A 24,472-nucleotide genomic window follows, 5' to 3' on the forward strand; every position below is an offset into this window, starting at 1 on the left:
TGAGTGGGAGGAGCCGGCATCTAAACACTGGAGACTGACCCTAAGAGATACCCTTCCCAGCAAAGCAGCAGGCAACCTACCTGATCAAAAGCTGGGAAAATGTAGTCGGCAAACTGGATTTCTGCAATAGCCGTAGCACCAGTGACCGCGATGCCAATGCCAAATCCAACAATTCCTTGTTCACACAGCGGGGTGTTAAACACTCTATCTTTACCTTTAAAAGAAAATGATTAAATAAAGTTAATAGGAACATAAATATCAAGAAGAAACCGTAAACAGCAAAACAGTTGATTTCAATACATAAGCATATTAAATATAAGAAACCTAAACATACCAATTAAAGAAACACTATCACACTGAGACTGTCTGAAAGGCAAATCCCGGGTATCTGAAAGGAAAAGAATAGAAAACTACACAGCGAAAACCCTAACCAGAAGAAGTTCACATCACACAATCATCAGCGGGCATCAAGAGGAAGACAGGGTCAAAGATAGTAAGAGTCGGATTCACACAGACTTAAGAAGACATGCAACAATGAGCGCCAGGCAGTACAGAACAGATACCACAGCTAAAGAGAGTACAGGCAAGTCCATTAGTCAGCATTAGAGTCTAATATGCCATCTGGGCAGTAACGGAAAAAACTACTCCCCAGAAAGCAAAGGATCATCAAAATTATGGATATAGCATAATAAATGAAGTGAGTTAGATGCCACATGCAGGATACCACCTACACCCAGAACTCCAATACAGAACCATCCATGTGCTGGGCCATCCATCAACCTATCCCAGCAACTCTGTAAAGTGTAAAATCAAATGCAGCATGTCTCAAAAGAGGAGACTTGAATGTGGGAAAGAGACTTGTTGGGAGAAGTGGGGGTAGTAAGCAGAATGCACTTTGCACACACATACACACACACACACACACACAAACAAATATATATATATATACATATATATACACACACACACACATATATATATATATATGAAAGTGTCAAATTACAAATTCATTAAGAATTATTTATAAGAACCATACTGAGTGTGTTCTCTGGCCATGGTGGGATTATACTAGGAATCAGTAACAATAAGAAAATCTATATATGGGGCTGTAGAGCTCAGTGGTAGCTTAGAGAACATCTTCAGCTCAAGCTCCAATATTCAAGATAAAGTAAAATAGGGAGAAGGGGAAGGGAGGGAGGAGAGGAGAAAAGAGGGGAGGGGAGGGGAGAAGGGAGCTATAAGTTGAGACAAAACAAAACAAAACAAAAATCATATCCCCTTAAATTGGAAAATATAAAAGAAATGAATCAATCTCTAAATGCATATGACCTACCAAACTCATCCAAGATGGTATCACTTAAATACATCTAATACATCTGTGACAAGCAGCAAGACTAACTAACACAAGAACCTGAGTCCAGTCCTCAAAACCCACATTTTAATAAAATCCAATCATGGACCTCCATCCCTTTGCAACTTGGCCTCTCAATAAGTACCTACGGTCTCCTAGACCTTTACTGCCACCCCTTTACAGCCATTTCTTCTAGCCTACCTCCATTTCTTTATGACTCCTCCTAATCTGCAGAATAGCTCTCTACCAGGAACCCCACAGCTGCCACACTAAGATGGGGTTCAGGTATGCTACATGTGCCTTCCTTCCGCTCCATCCCCCTGAGACTTACCCTCTTGCTGCAGAATTAGGGCTGACCTACCTTTGACTGCCATCCTTTTCAGTCATTCCTTCCTGGCCATCTCCAGTTCTTTGTGACTCCTCATCAATCCGGAGAACAAGGTCTCTACTAGGGACCTATAGGTGCATACTTAGCCATGAGATTCACAAAACCCACAGCCGCTTAACTAGGATGCAGTCATTCCTTCTAACCCACCTCCATCCAACTCATGGAACTGTTCTCTACCAAGAGCCCACAGCTGCCACATTTGGCTAGGAAGCAGACTGGGGCAATAACAACCAAAGATTGAATACCCACCCAACACAGTTGAGACCAGACATCTATACTAAGAAATACCACAACCATCATAACTCCAGGAGCTCAATCTCAGCTCAAAAACACAAACATGAACAAGCAAGACAATATGTCTCACCCAGAAACCAGAAATCGTATTGCAATAGGCCCTAAAAAAGCAACTTAGCTGAAGAAAAAAAAAAACTTCAAAATATCAATTATGAATATTTCCAAGGACCTAGAAGAGGATATGAATATATGCTTCAATGAGATCATGAAAGCACAAACCAATGAATGCAATAATGAAAACAATTCAAGACATGAAAGTAGAATTTAACAAAGAAAGAGGGTCGTTAACAAAGAGCCAAAGAGAAATAAAACTCAAAATGAAGAGTTCATAAAGTCAAATTAGAGTTCAAAGGTAAGCCTCACCAACATATTGAAGTAGAAGGGAATTTCAGGTGTTGAAAACAACAGAGAGGAAATGGGCAGCTCAGTCAAAGAACATGTTGACTGTAAAAAGAATGATCCATAAAGCATGATAAAATCACTACAGACGGTTTGCTACCTAGTAAAGGAGGCATTGTCAAAGCAGGATTTGAGGGCTAAAATAAACATACAGAAGGTGAGAGACTGTGTAATACATTATTTTGCTTTACAAAACAGCTGCTGATGAAATCAATGAAATCTTAATAAGAAACAAGTAAAAAATAAAATTCAGGAGATACAGCCAAAGGTAAACTAAATTAAACTTCTTAATAAGGAAGGATGATGATCAGCTTCCAACTTGGGCCACTGACCTACTAATAAAGGTGCAGAGTTAAAAAAAAAAGGGGGGGGAGGGAGGGCAGGCACAAAACATCGAGGAAATCTGGCACACTATGAAAAGACTAAACTTACAAATAATAAGTCTAGAACAGGGGTTCTCAGTCTTTGTAATGCAGCAACAGTCCATCGTGCTGTGCTGACTCCACAACCATAAAATCATTTTTGTTAAATGATTCAAAACTGTAATTTTGTACTGTTATGATTTATAATATAAATATCTGTGTTTTTCGATGGTCTTAGGTAGCTCCTGTGAAAGAGTATTCAACTTCCAAAGGTGTTATGACCCACAGTTTGAGAACTCCTGGTATACAAGAAGGAGGAGAAACCCAGATAAAGGCACAGAAAGTATTGTTAACTAAATCACAGAAGAGCATTTTCCCAATCTAAAGAAATACCTGTCAAGGTACAAGAGGCATATACAACACCAAATAAACAGAACCAGAAATGAAACTCCCTACAACATATAATAATTAAGACCTCCAAATGTATGGGGGAAGGGGGGATATTACAAGATACAAGAGAAAAAGACCAAGCTACATATACTGGCAAGCCCATCAGACTAAAACCTGACTTTTTATTGGAGGCTCCAGATATTCCACAAGCATGAAAAAAACACAGATGCCAGCCTGAACCACCACACTCAGCAAAACTATCAATCACAATTGATGAAGAAATAAAAACAGTTCACAATAAAAACAAATTTAAACAATGTCTATCCACCAATCCAGCCCTACAAAAAGCATTAGAAGGAAAAAAACACTTGAAAAATATCCAAGAGGATACAAAGAATAAATAATCCAGAACAATCAATCAAAAAGGGAAAATATACTGCATATTAAAGGAATTAATAGTTCTTTTTTTTAAGATTTATTTGTTTTACATATGTGAGTAGTATACTGTCTTCAGACACACCAGAAGAGGGCACTGGATCCCGTTACAGATGATTGTGAGCCACCATGTAGTTGCTGGGAATTGAACTCAGGACCTCTGGAAGAGCAATCAGTGGGTGGGTGGGTAAGGGAGCACCCTCATAGAAGCTGGGAGGGGAGTGGGATGGGGGATTTGAGGAGGAAAAACTGGGAGGGGGGATAATATTTGAAATGTAAATAAATAAAAAATTTAAAAATTAAATAAAATTGCATAAAAATTAATAAACAGTTTAACAATTCTATACATTAATGGTCTTAATTCCTCAATAAAAAGACACTGACTAAAAGAATAAATTAGTAAACAGGCTCCATCTTTCTGTGGGAGACCAAACTGTGGAAAATCAGACCTTCAACAGCTCTCACCTTGAGAGTTCACTGACCTTGCAGTTTACAGCTGAACCACCCCCTTCTTCACACAAGGCTGATCAACGGGTTCTCATCCTGGCCAAACACCTGGGGTTGTCTAGGTGGAAACAGCATTCCAGAAAAGCTGCTGGATGCCACAGCCAGCATCCGTCCCGGATGACCTTTCCGTCCTGGATGACCTTTCCGTCCTGGATGACCTTTCCGCCCCAGATGACCTTTCCACCTTCTGTGCTTTTAGCATCCCCCCTCAGCCCCTCCCTACTTCCTCTTACAGAGTGTTCAAAAACAGGCGTTTTCATTAAAGAGTCTTTGACAAGACACCCCTTTTTGCTTGGCCTCGCTCTGTCTTTTCTGCCCATTTCTCTCTTTCAGGCTTGGGTTCCCCTCAGCTCCCCGAATAACTAGGTCCTGCGGGACAGGATATCTTTCTGCTGTATCCAAGAAACACACTTCACCACCAAGAACAGACATCACCTTGGGATAAAAGGATGGCAAATGATCAGTGTATCACTCAACCCTCATCAGAAAATGTTTCTTTTTGCAGGGCATGGCAATTAACACACAGACCCACACTGGACAATGTGCAGTAAGTCGAAGACTTTAGAGCACTTGGTCATAAAAGGGATCTTTATCAAACCCCACCTTCCCCCCCCCCCCCAGGACTCACAGATCTATGCAGAAGAGAAGGTGGAAAGAAAAGCCAGAGGTAGGGGATGGCTCCTCAAAAAGTGTCCTCAGATAAAACATGACTGGCCACATATTAACTCACAGAGACTGTGACAGCGTGCACAAAACGCACACAAGTTCAAGCTGCACAAAAATCCCAACACAGAAAGCAGAAAGTATACACACCTTCAACCAAGAAGTCATTGTGACTGATGCTTGCTGGGAAAGAGAAAGTCAGTTTTCTACAACAGCGTCACTGGATATCGATCACACTCCAAAGCAGGCCCCATGCCCAGGAGTAGTTGGCCAACACACAATGGACTCATGATGTTGTGTGCTTTTTTGTTTGCCCACCCACCCCCATCTTATTGGGTTGGTTGTTTGTTTTGCTTTGGGGGTTGTTTTTTAAGAGAGAGAGAGAACATGGAGTTGGGTGGGTGAGAGGTAGGGAGGAGCTGGAAGAAACTGGGAAGGAGGGCAAGCATATTTGTCCAATCACAAAAATCATGAGGCAGAAGTAGGAAGCTCCCCAAGACTCACTTGATGGCCCACCTGGCTTACTCAGCAAGCTCCAGACCAGCGAGAGACCTTGTCTCAAAAACAAGGTGAAGAATGCCTAAGAACTGACACCCCAGGTTGCCCTCTGGCCTCCACACACACACCCACAAACACACATGTGCATCCATAGAAACTTCCCAACTACACCTGGTCCAGGGCCCACAGCACAATTCTACCACATCTTTAAAGAAGAATTAAGAGCATTCCTTCTTAAATGACTACATAAAATAGAAAAGAAAGGAATGCTAGAAAACTCTGTATAAAACCAGTATTGCCTTGATGCCACTCCCAGATAAAGGTACAAAAAAAGAAGATAAAATTATAGTCCAATATCCTCAATGAATAACTTAGGTGCAATATGTTTTAATATAATATTTGTAAACCAAACTAACAAGACATGAAAATTTGTTTCAAGGGCCAGGAATGGGAGCGTAGGGGCGGGAGGAGCTCGATAAACCCCCTCACACAGGCTTTGCCTCAAACCACAGCGTAGACCTCATTAACACACCACTCACATCTCAGTTAAAATTTCACTGCTTCTCCGCTAGTGCCAACATTTTATGACAAAAATCTAATTTCAGAAATCTGATCAGGAACCCAAACATCCAGGGACAGACCCGGTTGGTATTCAAACTCTGTTTCTATAACCCAGGATATCAGTTCATCTTGGTATGCAGAATTCACTTTCGGCTCAATCACTCCCTTTGAATACCAGCCACAAACAGGGCAGGTGCTGGAAATGCCGACTAGACACATCCTGTACTTTGTAACTCTTAAAAGCAGCTGCAGAAATTTAACAGTGTGATTCACGCTCATCATAATCTGCGACAGTCTTCTGAGCGTGTAACCTCTACGTCTTATCAATGCCCTGCTTCACTGCAAGTACCTGGATAATGTTTTTGAGGGGGGAGACTCTATTGCTCGAGTGGTAGCAAATGAACACAAATCCCAGCTGCCTGCCTGCAGTGGAAGCCAGCTCCAGCAAGTCTGAGCCTCCTCAACCAAACGAGCAGCCATTTGCTCCTCACAGCTTCAAGTTCATAGGATACAGGTAGGTGTTTTTCATCTTGGCGAACAAAGTACAGCTTTTTCAGCCACTAGAAGGCAGAAACATGAATTTCTCAGACTTCTTACTTTAGAGGAAACAGTTTAACAAACAGGACATTTTTAAACGCTCCAAGAGAAAGAGCTCCCACGTAATCACAAATCTCTTTCTGTCTCCGGCCCAATCGTGACTGGTGGTGTAGGCACGAAGAGTATACACAATGTTGATGGCTTCTTCTTGCCATCAGACAGTGCAGTTAACCCAATGTAAAGCTCATTTATGTGATATCCTGAGAGATGAGACACTGCAAACAGCAATGGCGCTGTTTGCCATTGAAGCAAGACAGACCGGGATACCTATCTTCATAAATTACTAAATTACCCAAGGCTCTAGTCTTACCTGCAATGGAAGAATCACGATGCAAAACAGACTCAATTCGTTCACACATTTATCTCAGCGGTGATCACAAAGCACCGAACATTACATTAACATGTTTCTATATATTAGAGTTGTAGCTTGGCTTTTATGCTGTAATTAAAAATGCCACGACCAAAAGCATCGTAGGGAGGGGAGGAAAGAGTTTATTTGGTTTACATGCCCAGATCACAGTCCATCTTGAAGGGAACTGAAGCCAAGGCCACTGAGGAACACGGTTTAGGGGGCTGCTCTCCTATCTTGCTTGGCCAGCTTTTTTAAAAAACTTAACAGCAGCTGCCCAAACTCTCCCATGTCATTACCCAAGGTCATACACATACACACATACACACACACACACACACACACCACACTACACCAAAAAAAAAAAAAAATTACCTTCAGGCCAATCTCCCGGAGGCATTTTCTCAACTGAGGTTCCCTCTTCCCAGGTACATCTAGGATTATGTCAAGGTTTACCTAGAACTAGGTAAACAAAAAACTCATCCCCCCCCCCCCACCTAATCAGTGAGGCTTATATTCTAGACAATGGAAAGTACAATAAAGAACAATTGAGTAGACATGCAGTGTGCTTACAACACTAGGCACTGTGCAGTACAGCAATGAAAGGAGTGGGTGACAGGGAGTTGGAACTAATGTGGCTTCAAACAGGGAGTTCACAAAGTGGAAACTCACCAAGGAGGGGTGACATTTAAGAAAAAACTGTGGGTGCTAGAGCGATGGCTCAGTGGTTAAGACCACTGACTGCTCTTCCAGAGGTCCTGAGTTCAATTCCCAGCAACCACATGGTGGCTCACAACCATTTGTGATGGAATCTGATGTCTTCTTCTGGTGTGTCTGAAGACAGCTACAGTGTACTCACATATATAAAATTAATTCTTTAAAAAGAAGGAAAAAGTGAGAGGAGGGAGAAAGAGAAAGAGAGAGAAAGAGAGGGAGAGAGGAAGAAAGAGGGGAGTGAGAGGAAGAAAGAGGAGAGAGAGAGAGGAGAGAGAGAATGAGAAGGAGGAGAAGGAGAAGGAGGAGGAAGAGGAGGAGGAGGAGGAGGAGGAGGAGGAGGAGGAGGAGGAGGAGAAGGAGGAGGAGGAGGAGGAGAAGGAGAAGGAGAAGGAGAAGGAGAAGGAGAAGGAGAAGAAGAAGAAGAAAAGAGAGAGAGAGACTGAGAAACTGTGAGCCACACATCACACATGCATCCACAGATGCCTGGGCACAGGGACAGCCATAGTCAACCTCCATTGTCAACCCGACTGCATTACCAGCATCTAGTAGACAGAGGCATACTTCTAGGTGCATCTGTAAGGACAATTCAGACCGACACTAAGCATGGCTTGGGAGCATCCCATGGGCTGGGGTCTCAGACAGATGGGATGGAAAGCAGACGCTAGCTTAATAGTGACCTGGCCCTTCTCTCCACCCTACCTGCTGAGACAAGAAAGGCCGTGCTCCTCCACCAGCTCCTGCCATCACAATCTTGTGCTGACCCCCCTAAGCCCAAGCAATCCCAGGCGAGCCCTCTGAAACCATGAGCCAAAGCACATCTTTCTGTCCACATTGTTATGCCAGGTGCTTTGGTCACAGCACTGCAAGATGAGATAAAACGAGGCTGAGAGTGGAAAGACCTTGAAGAAATCACTTCAGCATATCAGAGAAAGAGCACAGAGGATAGCCAGGGATCTAAACACAAAATTGTGGCAGAGATAAGCCAATTCTTAGGGAAGAGGTTATAGAGGAGCAGCATGGGTCAGGCAGGGCCTTCCAGGCCCTTTGTCTTGGTTTATTTCCCTATTTGAGTAATCAAATACTCAACAAAAGCAAGTAAGAGACCTAAGGTTTATTACAGCTCACAGTCCCAGACTCTAGTCCATCACAGCAGGAAGTCAGAGAAGAAGGAATTTGAGGGAACAGCCACAATCTACTCATGGTTAAGAAGCACAGAGGGAGCCTGGCAGTGGTGGTGCATGCCTTTAATCCCAGCACTAGGGAGGCAGAGGCAGGAGGATATCTGAGTTCAAGGCCAACCTGGTCTACAGAGTGAGTTCCAGGACAGCCAGGGCTATACAGAGAAACCCTGTCTCTAAAAAAACCTAAACAAAACAAACAAAAAACAAACAAACAAACAAAAAAGAAGCACAGAGTGAGAACTACATGATGATGCTCAGCTCACTCTCAACTTCCAGAGGCCAGGGTGCTGAGGATTGCAGTGTCCCATCCAAAATTAATACCATTGCCCACAATAATTCATGAATACAATCAAGATAATCCCCCAAGGCAAGCGCAGAGGCCCATCTCCGAGGTGAGAACAGGTCTGGTTCCCAGCACTAGCCATCCAAAATGCCCTTGTAAACACTCTTCCTGAGGATGAGTAAGAAGGCAGGTGAGCAGGATAAACAGGAAATGGCAAAGTCAGATCACCCTGACTGTCACTGCATCACTCTCTTCCTGGTTGGCGTTCTATGAATAGTCTGTAAAAAGCAAAGGAAGTCACCGCAAGACAGACTGCAGGATACCATACCACTGAGGTGAAAGAGACTCAAAACAGCAAAGAAGGTGGGATGGACGGGCGAGACTGGATGAATTCTAAAACCCGAGTCAAAGGAGGATTCACTGAAGAAAGGATGCTGCAGTCTGAGTCACAGACACGCAAAGGATACTCGGAGTCTTTGGGCCTGAGTAATGTTTAAAGATACCACAGCCAATGAGTGAGGCTGAGAAAGGAAAAACAGATACAATGCTGCATAAAAGCTTCTGGAGATGAGACTCCAAAGTTTTGTTTGTGCCATGCCTTGGACATCTAGGTAGACTCTCAGAGGACTGTGGCATATGAGTGAGACGGTTTGGCATAAGTAACCTCACGTATTAATGACTTAAGATGGGATATAATTACTGAGTGAACCCAGAAGGAAAGGTGAGTGAAGAAATGAACAGAAATGGACACTGGTAGTGCCTTCGGGTTTGTATTACTGTGATGAAACAAGATAACCAAAAGCAACACCATGATCAAAACCTTGGGGAGGATAGGGCTCATTTCCTCTTACAGACTCCAGGTAGCAGTCCTTCCCTGTGGGAGGTCAGGACAGGAACTGATGCAGAGACACTACTTACAGACTCACTCTTTAGGGCTTTTCTTCTACCACCCAACCTAGTCCACATGGGGAGTTCCAGGCCAGCCAAAGCTACATCATAAGACTCTGTCCCCCAAAATAATTTAAGGCGGAAGAAATAACAAATTTTCAGGTTAATAGACATCATCAGTAGAGAAAGGGAAACTGGTCCAAGAAAAATTAATGAAATAGAGAGAATAACTAGGACCGTGTCTCAGTGACGGGGAAGATCAGTAGCACCCTGACATCCCTTAAGATCCAGATGGAAAGGAAGCAAGGACACAAGCACTGAGGCCCACACATGGACACAAGCAGCAAGGAAAGAGGGGCCTGCCCAAGGTCTCGGTGGCATCGACTTAATAGTAAAATCCTACAATAGACCCAGCTTTCTCTTTGTGGTACTAAGGACCAAACTAAGGGCCTCATGTGCACTAAACAAGTGTTCTCACACCCACAAACAGATTACTAGCAGGGGGGAGGGGAGGAGGAGGAGGAAAGCAGTACTGAGAAGGAGAAAGAATGAAATAGTATGGAAACACACCCAGAGTCGGGCAGCAAGGGCAGTCCTTGAAGGTCACCACCAGCCTTGAGCCCAAACTGAGAACACTGGGTGTAATGGCTTGTTTTGTACCAATGGCATTCAGCTCAAGTGGCCTTAGGATTTACGCAGCAAGGTAGATTTAGCTAGAATTGGATCCCAACAAGCAAATATTGTTCAGAATTCAAGATGGAGATAAAAAGAAGAGAGAACATCAGAGAGGACAGAAAAAAGAGAGGGGGAATTTGTGGCTTTAAGAACCAGTAATGCAGTACTTGGGAGATGGCTCAGTGGTTAAGATCTCTCCCAGATGACCCAAGTTCAATTCTTGGCTCCCACATAGTGGCTCACAACTGTCTATAATACTAATTCTAGGTAATCTGACTCTTCTGGTTCCCATTGGCACCAGGCTCTCATGATGTACACAGATACTTGTGAAACACACATGCAAAAAACATAATTTTTTTAAATATTTACTTTGATTTAATATGTATTGGTACTGGCTGGCTGTGTGTGTCAACTTGACACAAGCTGGAGTTACCACAGAGAAAGGAGTTTCAGTTGGGGATGTGCCTCCAGGAGATCCAGCGGTGGGGCATTTTCTCAACTAGTAATCAAGGTGGGAGGGCCCCTTGTGGGTGGTACCATCTCTGGGCTGGTATTCTTAGGTTCTATAAGAGAGCAGGCTGAGCAAGCCAGGGGAAGCAAGCCAGTAAGGAACATCCCTCCATGGCCTCTGCATCAGCTCCTGCTTCCTGACCTGCTTGAGTTCCTGACCTGCTTAAGTTCCAGTCCTGACTTCCTTTGGTGATAAACAGCTGTGTGGAAATGTAAGCAGAATAAACCCTTTCCTCCCCAACTTGCTTCTTGGTCATGATGTTTGTGCAGGAATACAAACCCTGACTAAGAAAAATTGGTACCAGAAGTGGAGTATTCCTGTGACATATTTGGGAAGGACTGTGGAAGGACTTTGGAACTTTGGGCTAGAAGATCCATTCCATGTTAAGAGCTCTGTGAGATGTTGTGTAGGAGCTTGGAAGATAATATTGAGAACAGTGTAGAAGATGGAGGCCTGGCTTGTGAAATTTCAGAGGGAAAACTAAAGACTCTTATCAGGGCCATGTTTTGATTGTGAAGATTCTGTGGTTTTGGTCAGCTGGGGCTGAAGAATCAGCTGTGATTAACAAGATACCAGAACCACTAAAGCAAACATTTGTGTTACTAGGACTATTGATGCTGGTTAGCTGGAGGTAAGAAATTGGTGGTGATTAAGAGACCAGCATCGGTTAAGAGCACCAGCTGCTCTTCCAGAGGTTATGAGTTCAAATCCCAGCAACCACATGTGGCTCACAGTCATCTGTAATGGGGATCTGATGGCTCTCTTCCGGTGTGTCTGAAGACAGCTACAGTGTACCCACATACATGAGATAAATAAAGAGACCAGCATCACTGAGGTGAAATCTTCTGGGAAGTTTTTTCTGAAAGCACAAAGGCTGTGTTTCAAAGATATCCACAATTGTACCTTATGCTGTGGCTGGACTTGGTAATGTGTAAGAGTCACCCAGGTTGTACTGGTTTTGAAGGCATAAAGGGGTCATGAAGAGAAGCTGAGGCTTGGCACTATGAGAGGCCATGGAAGGCCACTGGTGAAGGTGCAACCTCAGTTGCAATTGATGGCCTGGGACTGAAAGTGTCATGCATAGGAGTTGAGGCTTGACACCATGAAGAGAGACTATGAGAGACTATTGGTGAAGCCTAGTTACAGCGGAAGACCCCAGCATATTGGAGATGCCAGTACCATGAGATGACCACTAAGAACAGCAGCAGCAGTGGAGTGCAAACAACTGGAGCCTAGAAGACAAGGTGTTTGCTACTAAGGGCAGAGATGGAAAAGTGACCCAAGCCCTTGGAGGAGCCTAGAAGATCGTGAGTTGGATCCCAGACACTGAATCATTGTAGTTTGAGTTTTGCTTTTGATTGTGACTGTGCCCTGATATGTTTCCCTCTTGAAAGAAGCATTTTAGTGGAGCCCATAGTTAAGAGACTTTGAATTTTTAAAAGACTTTGAATTTTAAAAGATACTGGATATTTTAAAGGGATTGGACTTTTAATATGTAAAGACTGTGAGGCTTTTAAAATTATTTAGATCTTGGGAATGAATAAGAAAGTAAGGGTTGAGGTTTAATAGTGAAATATTTGTGTATCAAGTTAACAAGGAGTCAATTGTACTGGTTGGTTGTGTGTGTCAAATTGATTCAAGCTGGAGTTATCACAGAGAAAGGAGTTTCAGTTGGGGATGTGCCTCCAGGAGATCCAGCTGTGGGGCATTTTCTCAATTAGTAATCAAGGTGGGAGGGCCCCTTGTGGGTGGTACCATCCATCTCTGGGCTGGTATTCTTGGGTTCTATAAGAGAGCAGGCTGAGCAAGCTTGTAAGAAACATCCCTCCATGGCCTCTGCATCAGCTCCTGCTTCCTGACCTGCTTGAGTTCCAGTCCTGATTTCCTTTGGTGATGAACAGCTATGTGGAAGTGTAAGCAGAATAAACCCTTTCCTCCCCAACTTGCTTCTTGGTGATAATGTTTGTGCAGGAATAGAAACCCTGACTAAGATACCTGCATATATATGTACTATGTGCATGCCTGGTGTTTTCAAAGGCCAGAAGAGGATATCAGAGCATCTGGAACTAGAGGCACAATGGGTATAAACTGCCTTGGGGGAACTGAAAATCGCATCTGTGATCTCTGGAAAAGCAGTCAGTCCTCATAACCACTGAACCATCTTTCCAGCCTGTAACATAAAATTTTTACAATCTATTATAAATGAACCAATGAAGTGTCAGCATGGGGAAGGCAGTAAAGACCCACTCCTAACAGAAGAAGGAGCTACTGGCCACTAACAGCTGCTGTGGAAGGATGAGTCCCTTTCTTTACAGTGTGGCCCCCAAGAGGCCAACCATGGTCCAAGCCCAGCTCCATACTCAAGGATAGTTGGGGAGCAGATAATTAGACGCAATCAACATTTCAAAAAAAGACGAAGAAAATACAAAGTATAGTGAGTGGAGAGGGGGTGGCAGGGGAGGGGAATGGGTCAAAATACAGTGCATGAAATGCTGAAATTATAAAGAAAGCATTACTTATTTTAAAAGAAATAATTTTAAAAAATGATAAAAAGATAAGATTGCCAGAGCAGCAGTCCTGGGACCAGGGAGCTGGAGAAGTTCATGGCTGAGATCAAGATGTGGGGGATGCTTCAAAATGAGAGCTAGAGAAAAGATACTGCTATCGATAGTAAGAAGAGTGAGAGTCTGAATGTGATGAGCAAAACAAAGAAGAAATGGAATGTTGGGGAGACCATCTGTGAAGACACAGAGAGACGATGGAGAATGACCGTAGACAAGGACTCAGGGCCTAGACCTGGACCGTAGACCTAGCTCTCAGCAAGGACTGGGCAGGACCAGCAAATGACAAAGAATAACAGCACATGCCTATCAATCAATACACACTGCAACTAGTTAATAGATGTTTGTTTTTAAAAGATAAATTAGGTAAGGAGAGCTACATTTACCTTTAGAAGTACACTTTATTAGCTTGTCCTACCTTTTATTTTTTAAGACTTATTTATTTATTATCTAAGTACATTGTAGCTTCAGATACTCCAGAAGTGGGCATCAGATCTCATTACGGATGGTTGTGAGCCACCATGTGATTGCTGGGATTTGAACTCAGGACCTTTGGAAGAGCAGTCAGTGCTCCTAACCAGTGAGCCACCTCTCCAGCCTCTTGTCCTACTTTTTTAAGATTTATCATTTTTTATGTGTGCTTGTGTGTCTCTGTGTGTCTGCACACATGAGTGCAGGTGCCCTCAGAGACCTAAAGAGGGCATAGGGCCCTCTGGAATTGGAGTTACAGTCAATATTGAGTATCCAATATGGGTGCTAGGAACTAAACCCTGGTCTTCCTGAATAGCTGAAGTGTTCTTAACTGCTGATGTAAGACCCCCAAAAGCCCAGGGTGCCCCAGCACCCCACGCCTCGGAAGGCAACACCCAAATCACTCGCGAGAAACAGTCTTGATGCAATAACATGAGGATTTCTTTATTCCAGAATTCTGGGTTCCATAGCTGTACACCGAGCAGGGTTAGAGGACTGTGGACCCCAAGTGCAGAATTGTGACAGCTTTTATAAGTTTACAACAAAGCCCAAGAATCACAAGCCAATCATTTCTTAGCATCAAGAGCCCGCGAAGTGCGAGCCAATCGATTTGTACCATTCCATAGTTTTTAGGCCAATCAGTTTAAATTATCAGAGCCCACACCCAGTGGACCAATTAGTTTCCTATTTTCTTGGATGTCTATAGCTGTGTGAACTCCTGCATAGGGGTAATGGCATAAACAGTTTAGAGAAGCAAGATAAGCTTAGCTCATTTCCAGTAACCTTGTGGGGCCAGGATCACCTATTCAAGGCCTTTCTGCCTAGCTCTTAAAGGGCGGACTCTGGACTGTGACCTTTTACCTAGTTTCTAACAAAGAGCACAAAGAGCAGGCTCTGGAATGTGAAGTGTTTGGGGCTCCTTAGAAGGCCAGAGTTAGGCTGTATTTTCTATTCTTTCACTGAGCCACCTCTCGCGCCCATCCTAGGTTCTGGGATGAGTGAACTCAGCCTTTTGAAACCTAGAACCAAGTTAGTTCTTTTGAGTTCAGTACTCCTAGGCAGCATATGGTAACATAAAAGTCTCACACAGCTGTCCTCTTTGTAGCTTAGCAAATACCAAAACTGCTGATCTCTGAAATAGGGGATCCATTCATCTAAGTGATGGCTAATATGTGGGAGCAGTTGAAATCCTTATCTTTCCAAGCCTCTGAGACTCGGGGAGAGTCACATGGCAGGCCTGTATACCACACTGTCGTAGATATAATCAATTACTTTACGTATTTCACTTTAAAGGAGGAAAACCTCACCTCCCCTGAAACAGCACCTGCATCCTCCATCTTTAACTGGGTCAGGAAAAAAAAAAAAAGAAATATTACACATACTTCTCCAACTGTAAATCAAATTAACACTTAAGGTGAGTGGGGTAGGGTAGCTCAATGGGAATGACATCCATCTATGATGTTTGTTCTCCATGACCAAAAAATTTAAATAAAGAAAAAAAAAAGCAATTGACATTTCAGATAAACATATGGCTATAGAGAACTAGAGTAAAGGGGGTGGGGTGGGCAGGGCATGCCCATGCCATGTGACTTACAGTTGGCTATGCCCCTTACATTTCAGAGGACATCTTTGTAACTGCCCACAGTTAACATCGAACGGGTTACCTGGAAGGGAAGCTGGGGATGTATAGAAAGGCAACGAAAAGAGATGGAGACCAAGACAACACCTGCTGCTCAGTCTCAAAGTTTAAAGGAGAAGTCCAAATATATAGGTGGAGGAAGACCCTTCCCCCAAACGCTGGAAACTTCCCAGTAGAACAGGTTTGGTTGTTGTTCCGCAGGTGGCTAGTGTTTCTCAGGAAACTGCAGGTCCTTGAAGAACAATGGGCTTCACCTTGGTCTGAGAGCTCCACCCTAGGTGGAGGGGATTATAGCTAACACAGGAGTTCCCCCTCAAAAGCTGGATGAGGAACTTCACCTTGGTCAACATCAAGTTCCTGCCAGGTGGCAAGACACCCCAATAAGGCTCTCTACAATCCTTGTATAACTTCACAGTCTCCAAAAGCAATGAAAATCACGTGGAATAGCAGCTGCCCACTGTCTCAGTGACTTCACATTTGTGAAAGTATGTATAGTATTCACACATAGCAGTATGATAGCATTCATACTACCGATGGTATTCATTTGTAAAAGACACAGGACACAGACCTTCCCGTACAGCATTGTCTGTACAGTGCCAGACAGGAAAACAGAACCAGCAAGTTAACTTCTGCTGAAGAAGTAGAGAGGATCAAGCTGAGTCCAGCAGTAATCCTGTCTTCAACCCAATACGCAAAACATTGGGCAAAGAAGAAACAGCTAGGAAAGGAAAGGACCACGGATGACTGCTGGCCAATCACCTCCAGGGATTTGGAACTCAGTGAACCCTCGCTCTTCTCTGTCCCTAGACAGGTTTCAGAACCCATTCTTAATTTTAGATAGTTTGCTTTGAAACAAAGTGCCGCTATGCGTTCTTGAAGCCACCTCGGATAAAATTAAAATGTTCTTTTCACATAAAATTTTCTGAAAAGGCAGAACTAAAACTAGCCATGTCTAAGTAGCTTCTATGTCCCCAGATTTCAGTAGACCAAAACATCTTCTCAAAGAACAGCTGTCTTAGTTAGGGTTTCTGTTGCTATGTAGAGGCACCACAACCAAGTCAACTCTTGTAAGAAAAGCATTTAATTGGGGCTGGCTTACAGTTCAGAGGTTCAGTCCATTATCACCATGGTGAGAAGCATGGCAGCACGCAGGCAGACATGGTGCTGGAGGAGGAACTGAGATTCACAAGCAGCAGGAAGAGAGTGAGACACTGGGCCCGGCTTGAACATCTGAGACCTCAAATCCCACCTCCAGTGACACACTTCTTCCAACAAGGCCACACCTCCTAAGAGTGCCACTCCCTATGGGCCTATGGCGACCACTTTCATTCAAACCACAACAGCCAACTTAATCAACATCTGTTCAGAGAAACTGTGCAACATGAACATATGTGACTAAGGCATAAACCAAATCAGAGAACTAGAAGTCATGAAAGTACAACTATTTTAAATGCTTGCATCATGTTTAATTATGTATAGAATATGGTGTTGGTATTGAGAGGAGGTGTGTGCAGGAGAATGTAGTAACCTGCAAAGGCCAGAAGAGGCTGATAGACACACTGGAGCTGGAATTACTGATGATTGCGACCCACCTGACATGCTTACTGGGAACCACCCTAAGGTCCTATGCAAGAGCAGTATGCACTGAGAACCACTAAGCCATCTCTGCAGCTCCTATATAGGTACAATTTTAACAATATGAAAAAGAAATACTGTATCATTATCATCTTTGTCACAGACTTTCTGGAATATGTTGTGACAGTTCGACATTTTTTTTTCACATCTGCTCTCCAACGCTTTGATAAAGAAAAAAAGCATTTTTCAGGGTTGCCTAAGGCCGGCACAAAACTAATCTAGATCATTCTGTATCCACAAATTAAATGTTCTTTTTTTCTAATATTAAAAACAAAATGGAATATTCTTAAAGAATTATTTTTTTCATCCTAAAACGAGATGACCACATTATTTATCTTCCAAACTGGAACACTTCTCCGGGTGCTAGGTATTAAAAAAAAAAAAAAAAAAAAAACAGATATTAATTATCTTCGAAAGGGGCACTAGACAAAAAAAAAAAACAGCTCCAGGTAACAGAGACACCCAGCCTTATTATTAAATGTCAGTGACAGTGGCACCCATGAAAACTAATAAGGGAAGATGGGAGGTTGGCTTCGCGGTGAGCGGTTCATTATCCTGTCCTAGAAATGAAGAAGGGAAGGGGGACAAGCAACCAGCCATGGAGGTGGTGCCCAGTCACTACCAGGATGCTCACTAGGACTCCCAGATGGCACTCTCCCACTGTGCCCATCTGGCTGCTAAGGATGCTGCTGTGGGAAGCATCAATTGTCAGCCCTTCCTCTAAGGACTGTTTCAGCAACAGCAAGCCATCCAGCCTGAGGCCCTGGTGGGCAGCCCACAGGCCCTGCTGAATCTTATCTGAGGACAAAGGCCTGGTCCTCTCAGCACAGTGAATTCAACTCAGAAGTCGCTCTGACTGCGCATCTCATGGAGCTGGCTGTGAGTGCCATGGGTCTTACACCACGCCTGGCCATCTCCCACTGTTACCTGCTTTCAACAGGTCACAACAAAGTTTTTACCATCTTAGAATGTACCAAGTCTCACTGGGCGGTGGTGGCGCATGCCTGTAATCCCAGCACTTGAGAGGCAGGCAGATTTCTGAGTTCGAGGCCAGCCTGGTCTACAGAATGAGTTCCAGGACAGCCAGGGCTACACAGAGAAACCTTGTCTAGAAAAAAAAAAAAAAAAAAAAAAAAAAAAAAAAAAAAAATTAAAAGAGAGAGAGAGAGAGAGAGAGAGAATGTGCCAAGTTTCAAAGTGTAGAAAATTCACTTGTATTTATACTAATATCGCAAGCCTTCAAAACACAGACTTTCAGGAAGCAATCATTGCAAGAGCCTTGTCCTATAGTTTCTGCATCTTATCCACAACACTCAGGCAAGCATGCCAGTGTATGAGGGGGAAAAAATCAAAATCAAATAGGGGCAAGTGTATATGCTCAGGAAACATTTGTAGAATGACATGTACAAAACACAATGTCCCTGAGATAAAGGACTCTGTAATGCTGGCTGTGCACACAAGAGCGCTGTAAACCAGAAAAGCCCAAATCAATTCCAATGAATAACAAGAAGAAAAAAGCTATAAGCTTTTCTAATAATAACACAGACTCCATCCCATCACCTTTGGAAATGGAATGAAATACAGTGCCTTAAGCTTGGCAGTTATCTGACATTGGGTAAATGAACAGGCTTATATATACCAGGCACTGAAGACTAAGGCCAGGGTGTCTGTGGAACTCATATAGACATATGGCTGATAGCCTACCAAGTACTAAGACAAGTAGATATGGCAGCAAGGTAGACAGGAGTTGAGTTGAGTTGAGTACCTAAGTGGGAAATTGAGGGAGAAATACACACATGAAATATTTAACTTAAATAATGGGAAACATGACAACAAAAAGACGGTAGTTGCTAGTTGTAAGTGCAGACATGCCCACAGTGCGCTGACATGCCCACAGTGTGCAGATATGCCCACAGTGTGCAGACATGCCCACAGTGCGCAGACATGCCCACAGTGTGCTGACATGCCCACAGTGCGCTGACATGCCCACAGTGTGCTGACATGCCCACAGTGCGCTGACATGCCCACAGTGTGCTGACATGCCCACAGTGTGCAGATATGCCCACAGTGTGCAGACATGCCCACAGTGTGCAGACATGCCCACAGTGTGCAGACATGCCCACAGTGTGCTGACATGCCCACAGTGCGCTGACATGCCCACAGTGTGCTGACATGCCCACAGTGTGCAGATATGCCCACAGTGTGCAGACATGCCCACAGTGTGCAGACATGCCCACAGTGCGCTGACATGCCCACAGTGCGCTGACATGCCCACAGTGCGCTGACATGCCCACAGTGCGCTGACATACCCACAGTGCGCTGACATGCCCACAGTGTGCTGACATGCCCACGGTGTGCTGACATGCCCACAGTGTGCTGACATGCCCACAGTGCGCTGACATGCCCACAGTGTGCAGACATGCCCACAGTGTGCAGACATGCCCACAGTGCGCTGACATGCCCACAGTGTGCTGACATGCCCACAGTGCGCTGACATGCCCACAGTGTGCAGACATGCCCACAGTGTGCTGGCATGCCCACAGTGTGCTGACATGCCCACAGTGTGCTGACATGCCCACAGTGTGCAGACATGCCCACAGTGTGCAGACATGCCCACAGTGCGCTGACATGCCCACAGTGTGCAGACATGCCCACAGTGTGCTGACATGCCCACAGTGCGCTGACATGCCCACAGTGTGCTGGCATGCCCACAGTGCGCTGACATGCCCACAGTGCGCTGACATGCCCACAGTGCGCAGACATGCCCACAGTGCGCTGACATGCCCACAGTGCGCAGACATGCCCACAGTGTGCTGACATGCCCACAGTGTGCTGACATGCCCACAGTGTGCTGACATGCCCACAGTGTGCTGACATGCCCACAGTGCGCTGACATGCCCACAGTGTGCAGACATGCCCACAGTGTGCTGACATGCCCACAGTGTGCTGACATGCCCACAGTGTGCTGACATGCCCACAGTGCGCTGACATGCCCACAGTGCGCTGACATGCCCACAGTGTGCAGACATGCCCACAGTGCGCTGACATGCCCACAGTGCGCTGACATGCCCACAGTGTGCAGATATGCCCACAGTGCGCTGACATGCCCACAGTGTGCAGACATGCCCACAGTGTGCTGACATGCCCACAGTGTGCAGACATGCCCACAGTGCGCTGACATGCCCACAGTGCGCTGACATGCCCACAGTGTGCAGACATGCCCACAGTGCGCTGACATGCCCACAGTGTGCAGACATGCCCACAGTGCGCTGACATGCCCACAGTGTGCAGACATGCCCACAGTGCGCTGACATGCCCACAGTGTGCAGACATGCCCACAGTGTGCAGACATGCCCACAGTGCGCTGACATGCCCACAGTGTGCAGACATGCCCACAGTGTGCTGACATGCCCACAGTGTGTAGACATGCCCACAGTGTGCAGACATGCCCACAGTGCGCTGACATGCCCACAGTGTGCAGACATGCCCACAGTGTGCTGACATGCCCACAGTGTGCTGACATGCCCACAGTGTGCTGACATGCCCACAGTGCGCTGACATGCCCACAGTGTGCAGACATGCCCACAGTGTGCTGACATGCCCACAGTGTGCTGACATGCCCACAGTGTGCTGACATGCCCACAGTGCGCTGACATGCCCACAGTGCGCTGACATGCCCACAGTGTGCAGACATGCCCACAGTGCGCTGACATGCCCACAGTGCGCTGACATGCCCACAGTGTGCAGATATGCCCACAGTGCGCTGACATGCCCACAGTGTGCAGACATGCCCACAGTGTGCTGACATGCCCACAGTGTGCAGACATGCCCACAGTGCGCTGACATGCCCACAGTGCGCTGACATGCCCACAGTGTGCAGACATGCCCACAGTGCGCTGACATGCCCACAGTGTGCAGACATGCCCACAGTGCGCTGACATGCCCACAGTGTGCAGACATGCCCACAGTGCGCTGACATGCCCACAGTGTGCAGACATGCCCACAGTGTGCAGACATGCCCACAGTGCGCTGACATGCCCACAGTGTGCAGACATGCCCACAGTGTGCAGACATGCCCACAGTGTGCTGACATGCCCACAGTGCGCAGACATGCCCACAGTGTGCAGACATGCCCACAGTGCGCTGACATGCCCACAGTGTGCAGACATGCCCACAGTGTGCTGACATGCCCACAGTGCGCTGACATGCCCACAGTGTGCAGACAGACATGCCCACAGTGCGCTGTCATGACCACAGCGCGCTGTCATGTCCCATCCTCAACCCACTTTTCTATGTTATCTGAATGCATACAAATTACTCTGGGCAACAATGTAGATTCTTTAATCTCGCTGGTTTGTTGGGGTTTTGTCTATTTACTTTAATCACAGTAAGGGAGGGGGGGGAAAGATTAAAAATTCATGACTACACTTACAAGGATTCCAGAAGATTCGAAATGTGTTAGGTCACAAGAAAGAAGGTGTGTAGAGGATCAGTGAAATGATATAACAAGCTGTAAATGTTACAACGGGGCATGCAAAGGGAGCAAAAGAACAAGTCACAAAATCCTAGCTCTGAGTAAGGCCTTCCTACCAGCCCCAGGCTCTTCAGGTACAAACAAAAGTAGTTGTTACATCACTAGCCCAAAGTCTACTGGCAGTGGTCCGACCAGTGCCTGGTCCTCTCAACAACAAATACGCTCTCCCTAAATTTTCGATTGCAAGCTACTCAACTCCTAAGTGCTTAAAACATATCAAATTAGACCATAATTATCTGGCCATAGCTACAGATACAAAATAGTTTTAAACACTGACTCCAAATGTCAGAGGTCTCTGTGAGCAATGCCCTAAAACTCTCTCAGATGTTTCTCCAAAAAGTTAAAACAAATAGACAGTTCAGTTAAACTTTTACAGTATGTGACTTAGTTACCAACAATAAAATAAAATAAAAAGATTCTTTAAACACCAAACAATGTTTAAAGAGGTCAAGAAAACTCTTAATGAGAACATGTTTTAAACAACCTATCCAAAAAGGCTTGACTTAATATTGACTGAATAATAAACTGCACAAGACTGTATGTAGTCCTGGCAATTCTGCAGAACTGTTAGCAGCTGTGTTACAGAGATGGACACATACCTACCTCTTCTTTGGCCGGAATTAAGATGACATAGGCGGTAAAGTACCAGAATGCTTTTATACAACCTACTTTCAAGGGGGCAAAGGTGGGCTGGGTATAGTAGATCACATCTAAGACCTTGGGCTGAGGCAGGAGGATAGAGGGTTCAGGGCCTGCCTAAGCTACTGAGCAAATTCAAGGCCAACCTGGGCAGCTTAACTCAAAACACAAAATGGGAGGGCTGGAGATACAGCTTAACGGGATGGTGCTTATCCAACACTTGGAAGGCCTTAATTTCCTTTCTCAAAATCAGAAAACAAAGAGGTTAGTACAAAAACAACTTCAGGTAAGTCCTCCTGTAAGTTCAGAGTCTCTAAACTCTCCACCCACCGTAGCATGTGTATAACTTAGCAAATAACCACAATAATAAAATGGCAGTAATCGGAGAAAGTTAAGCCACATTCGACATTTCCTGTTTGAAATCAGGCCTAGCACAGCAGTTCAAGGTGGGACCTGCTGAATGATGTTTCCACAGAAACACTGTGGGAAGATGTGTTTCTGTCCTTCCATACCTAAGGCACCTTCTAATAGGTTAAAAATAAAAAACCCTTGGCCTATAGCAAAAGGCAGGATAGTAAGGTGGGAGGGACATCAGGCAGAGAGAGGAACTCTGGGAAGGAATCAGGCGGGGAGGAAGTCAGACATGGACTTACGAAACCGAGTAACCATCCATGTAGCAGAACTTAGATTCGTATAAACAGGACAAATGAGTTTCAAGCTAGTTGGGAACAAGCCAAAGTTAAGGCCAAAACCATTGTAAACAAAATGAAGCCTCTGTGTCATTATTCGGGAACTCGGATGGGCATAGAAAAGCCCATACAGTTACAGGGACCTTGAGAGTCGGGATGCCAGGGTTTAAATATGGCTCTAACAACTTCTCAGCCACGTGATCGTGCATCATGCTTCAATTTCCCCATCCATAAGTTAAAATAAAAAAGAATTAACCTATGGAGGATTTTCTAAGGAAGAAAAGCAAGCTACAGCATGCAAAGGGAAATGGAGCACTATCATCTAGATGGTAATAGGTAATGGCAAACACTGTGGAGGATTAGTAGCTGAGGCTACTCTGACACTGAGAAGTACTGGGCACACAGTCCTGACGGGCCCCAGACCATCAGGTGCAAAGGCCAATCAGCACTGACGACATGCTACCTGTCCTCTGTGATAAAGTTCAACCCGATGTCTGTGGCACCGGCGCATCAATGCACAGCACTGGAAGGAAACTCCCAACAACACAGAACCCCTAAACCTAGCACCTCAGATCCTGCTCAGCCTAGAAGCCCCCCTAGGGAAAGCTTTGATACTAGCATATTTGGAGGTGCTAGAATCTTTAGGAGGTGGGTCCTATGAGAAGGAAGTTGGGTGACTAGGGGTACCATGAGACTCTAGTCCAGGGTTTCTCAACCTGTGGGTCGCAACCCCTTTGAAGGTCAAGCAACCTTGTTGCCAAGAAAGCACAGATATTTCTATTTACATAATGCAAATCATGTAATTGCAGTTATGAAGTAGCAACAAAAATAATTTTAGACTTGGGGGTCACCGCAAGATGAGGAACAGTATTTTTTTTATTATTCGATATAATTTATTTACATTTCAAATGATTTCCCTTTTTCTAGCCCCCCCACTCCCCGAAAGTCCCGCAAGCCCCCTTCTCTTCCCCTGTCCTCCCACCCACCCCTTCCCACTTCCCCGTTCTGGTTTTGCCAAATACTGTTTCACTGAGTCTTTCCAGAACCAGGGGCCACTCCTCCTTTCTTCTTGTACCTCATTTGATGTGTGGATTATGTTTTGGGTATTCCAGTTTTCTAGGTTAATATCCACTTATTAGTGAGTGCATACCATGATTCACCTTTTGAGTCTGGGTTACCTCACTTAGTATGATATTCTCTAGCTCCATCCATTTGCCTAAGAATTTCATGAATTCATTGTTTCTAATGGCTGAAT

General features: G+C 44.8%; 1 protein-coding gene across 1 annotated transcript in view; it reads right to left on the bottom strand.

The window, feature by feature from the left end:
- Bckdhb (branched chain keto acid dehydrogenase E1 subunit beta) overlaps positions 1-24,472 on the bottom strand; it is a 188,072-nt gene that overhangs the window by 129,602 nt on the left and 33,998 nt on the right. Inside the window, exon 4 of the mRNA XM_052187725.1 lies at positions 81-214. Within this exon, the coding sequence (XP_052043685.1) occupies positions 81-214 (134 nt within the window). The remainder of the gene's footprint in view (positions 1-80; positions 215-24,472) is intronic.

This window comes from Apodemus sylvaticus, chromosome 7, assembly GCF_947179515.1.
Source record: "Apodemus sylvaticus chromosome 7, mApoSyl1.1, whole genome shotgun sequence".
Classification (NCBI taxonomy): domain Eukaryota; kingdom Metazoa; phylum Chordata; class Mammalia; order Rodentia; family Muridae; genus Apodemus; species Apodemus sylvaticus.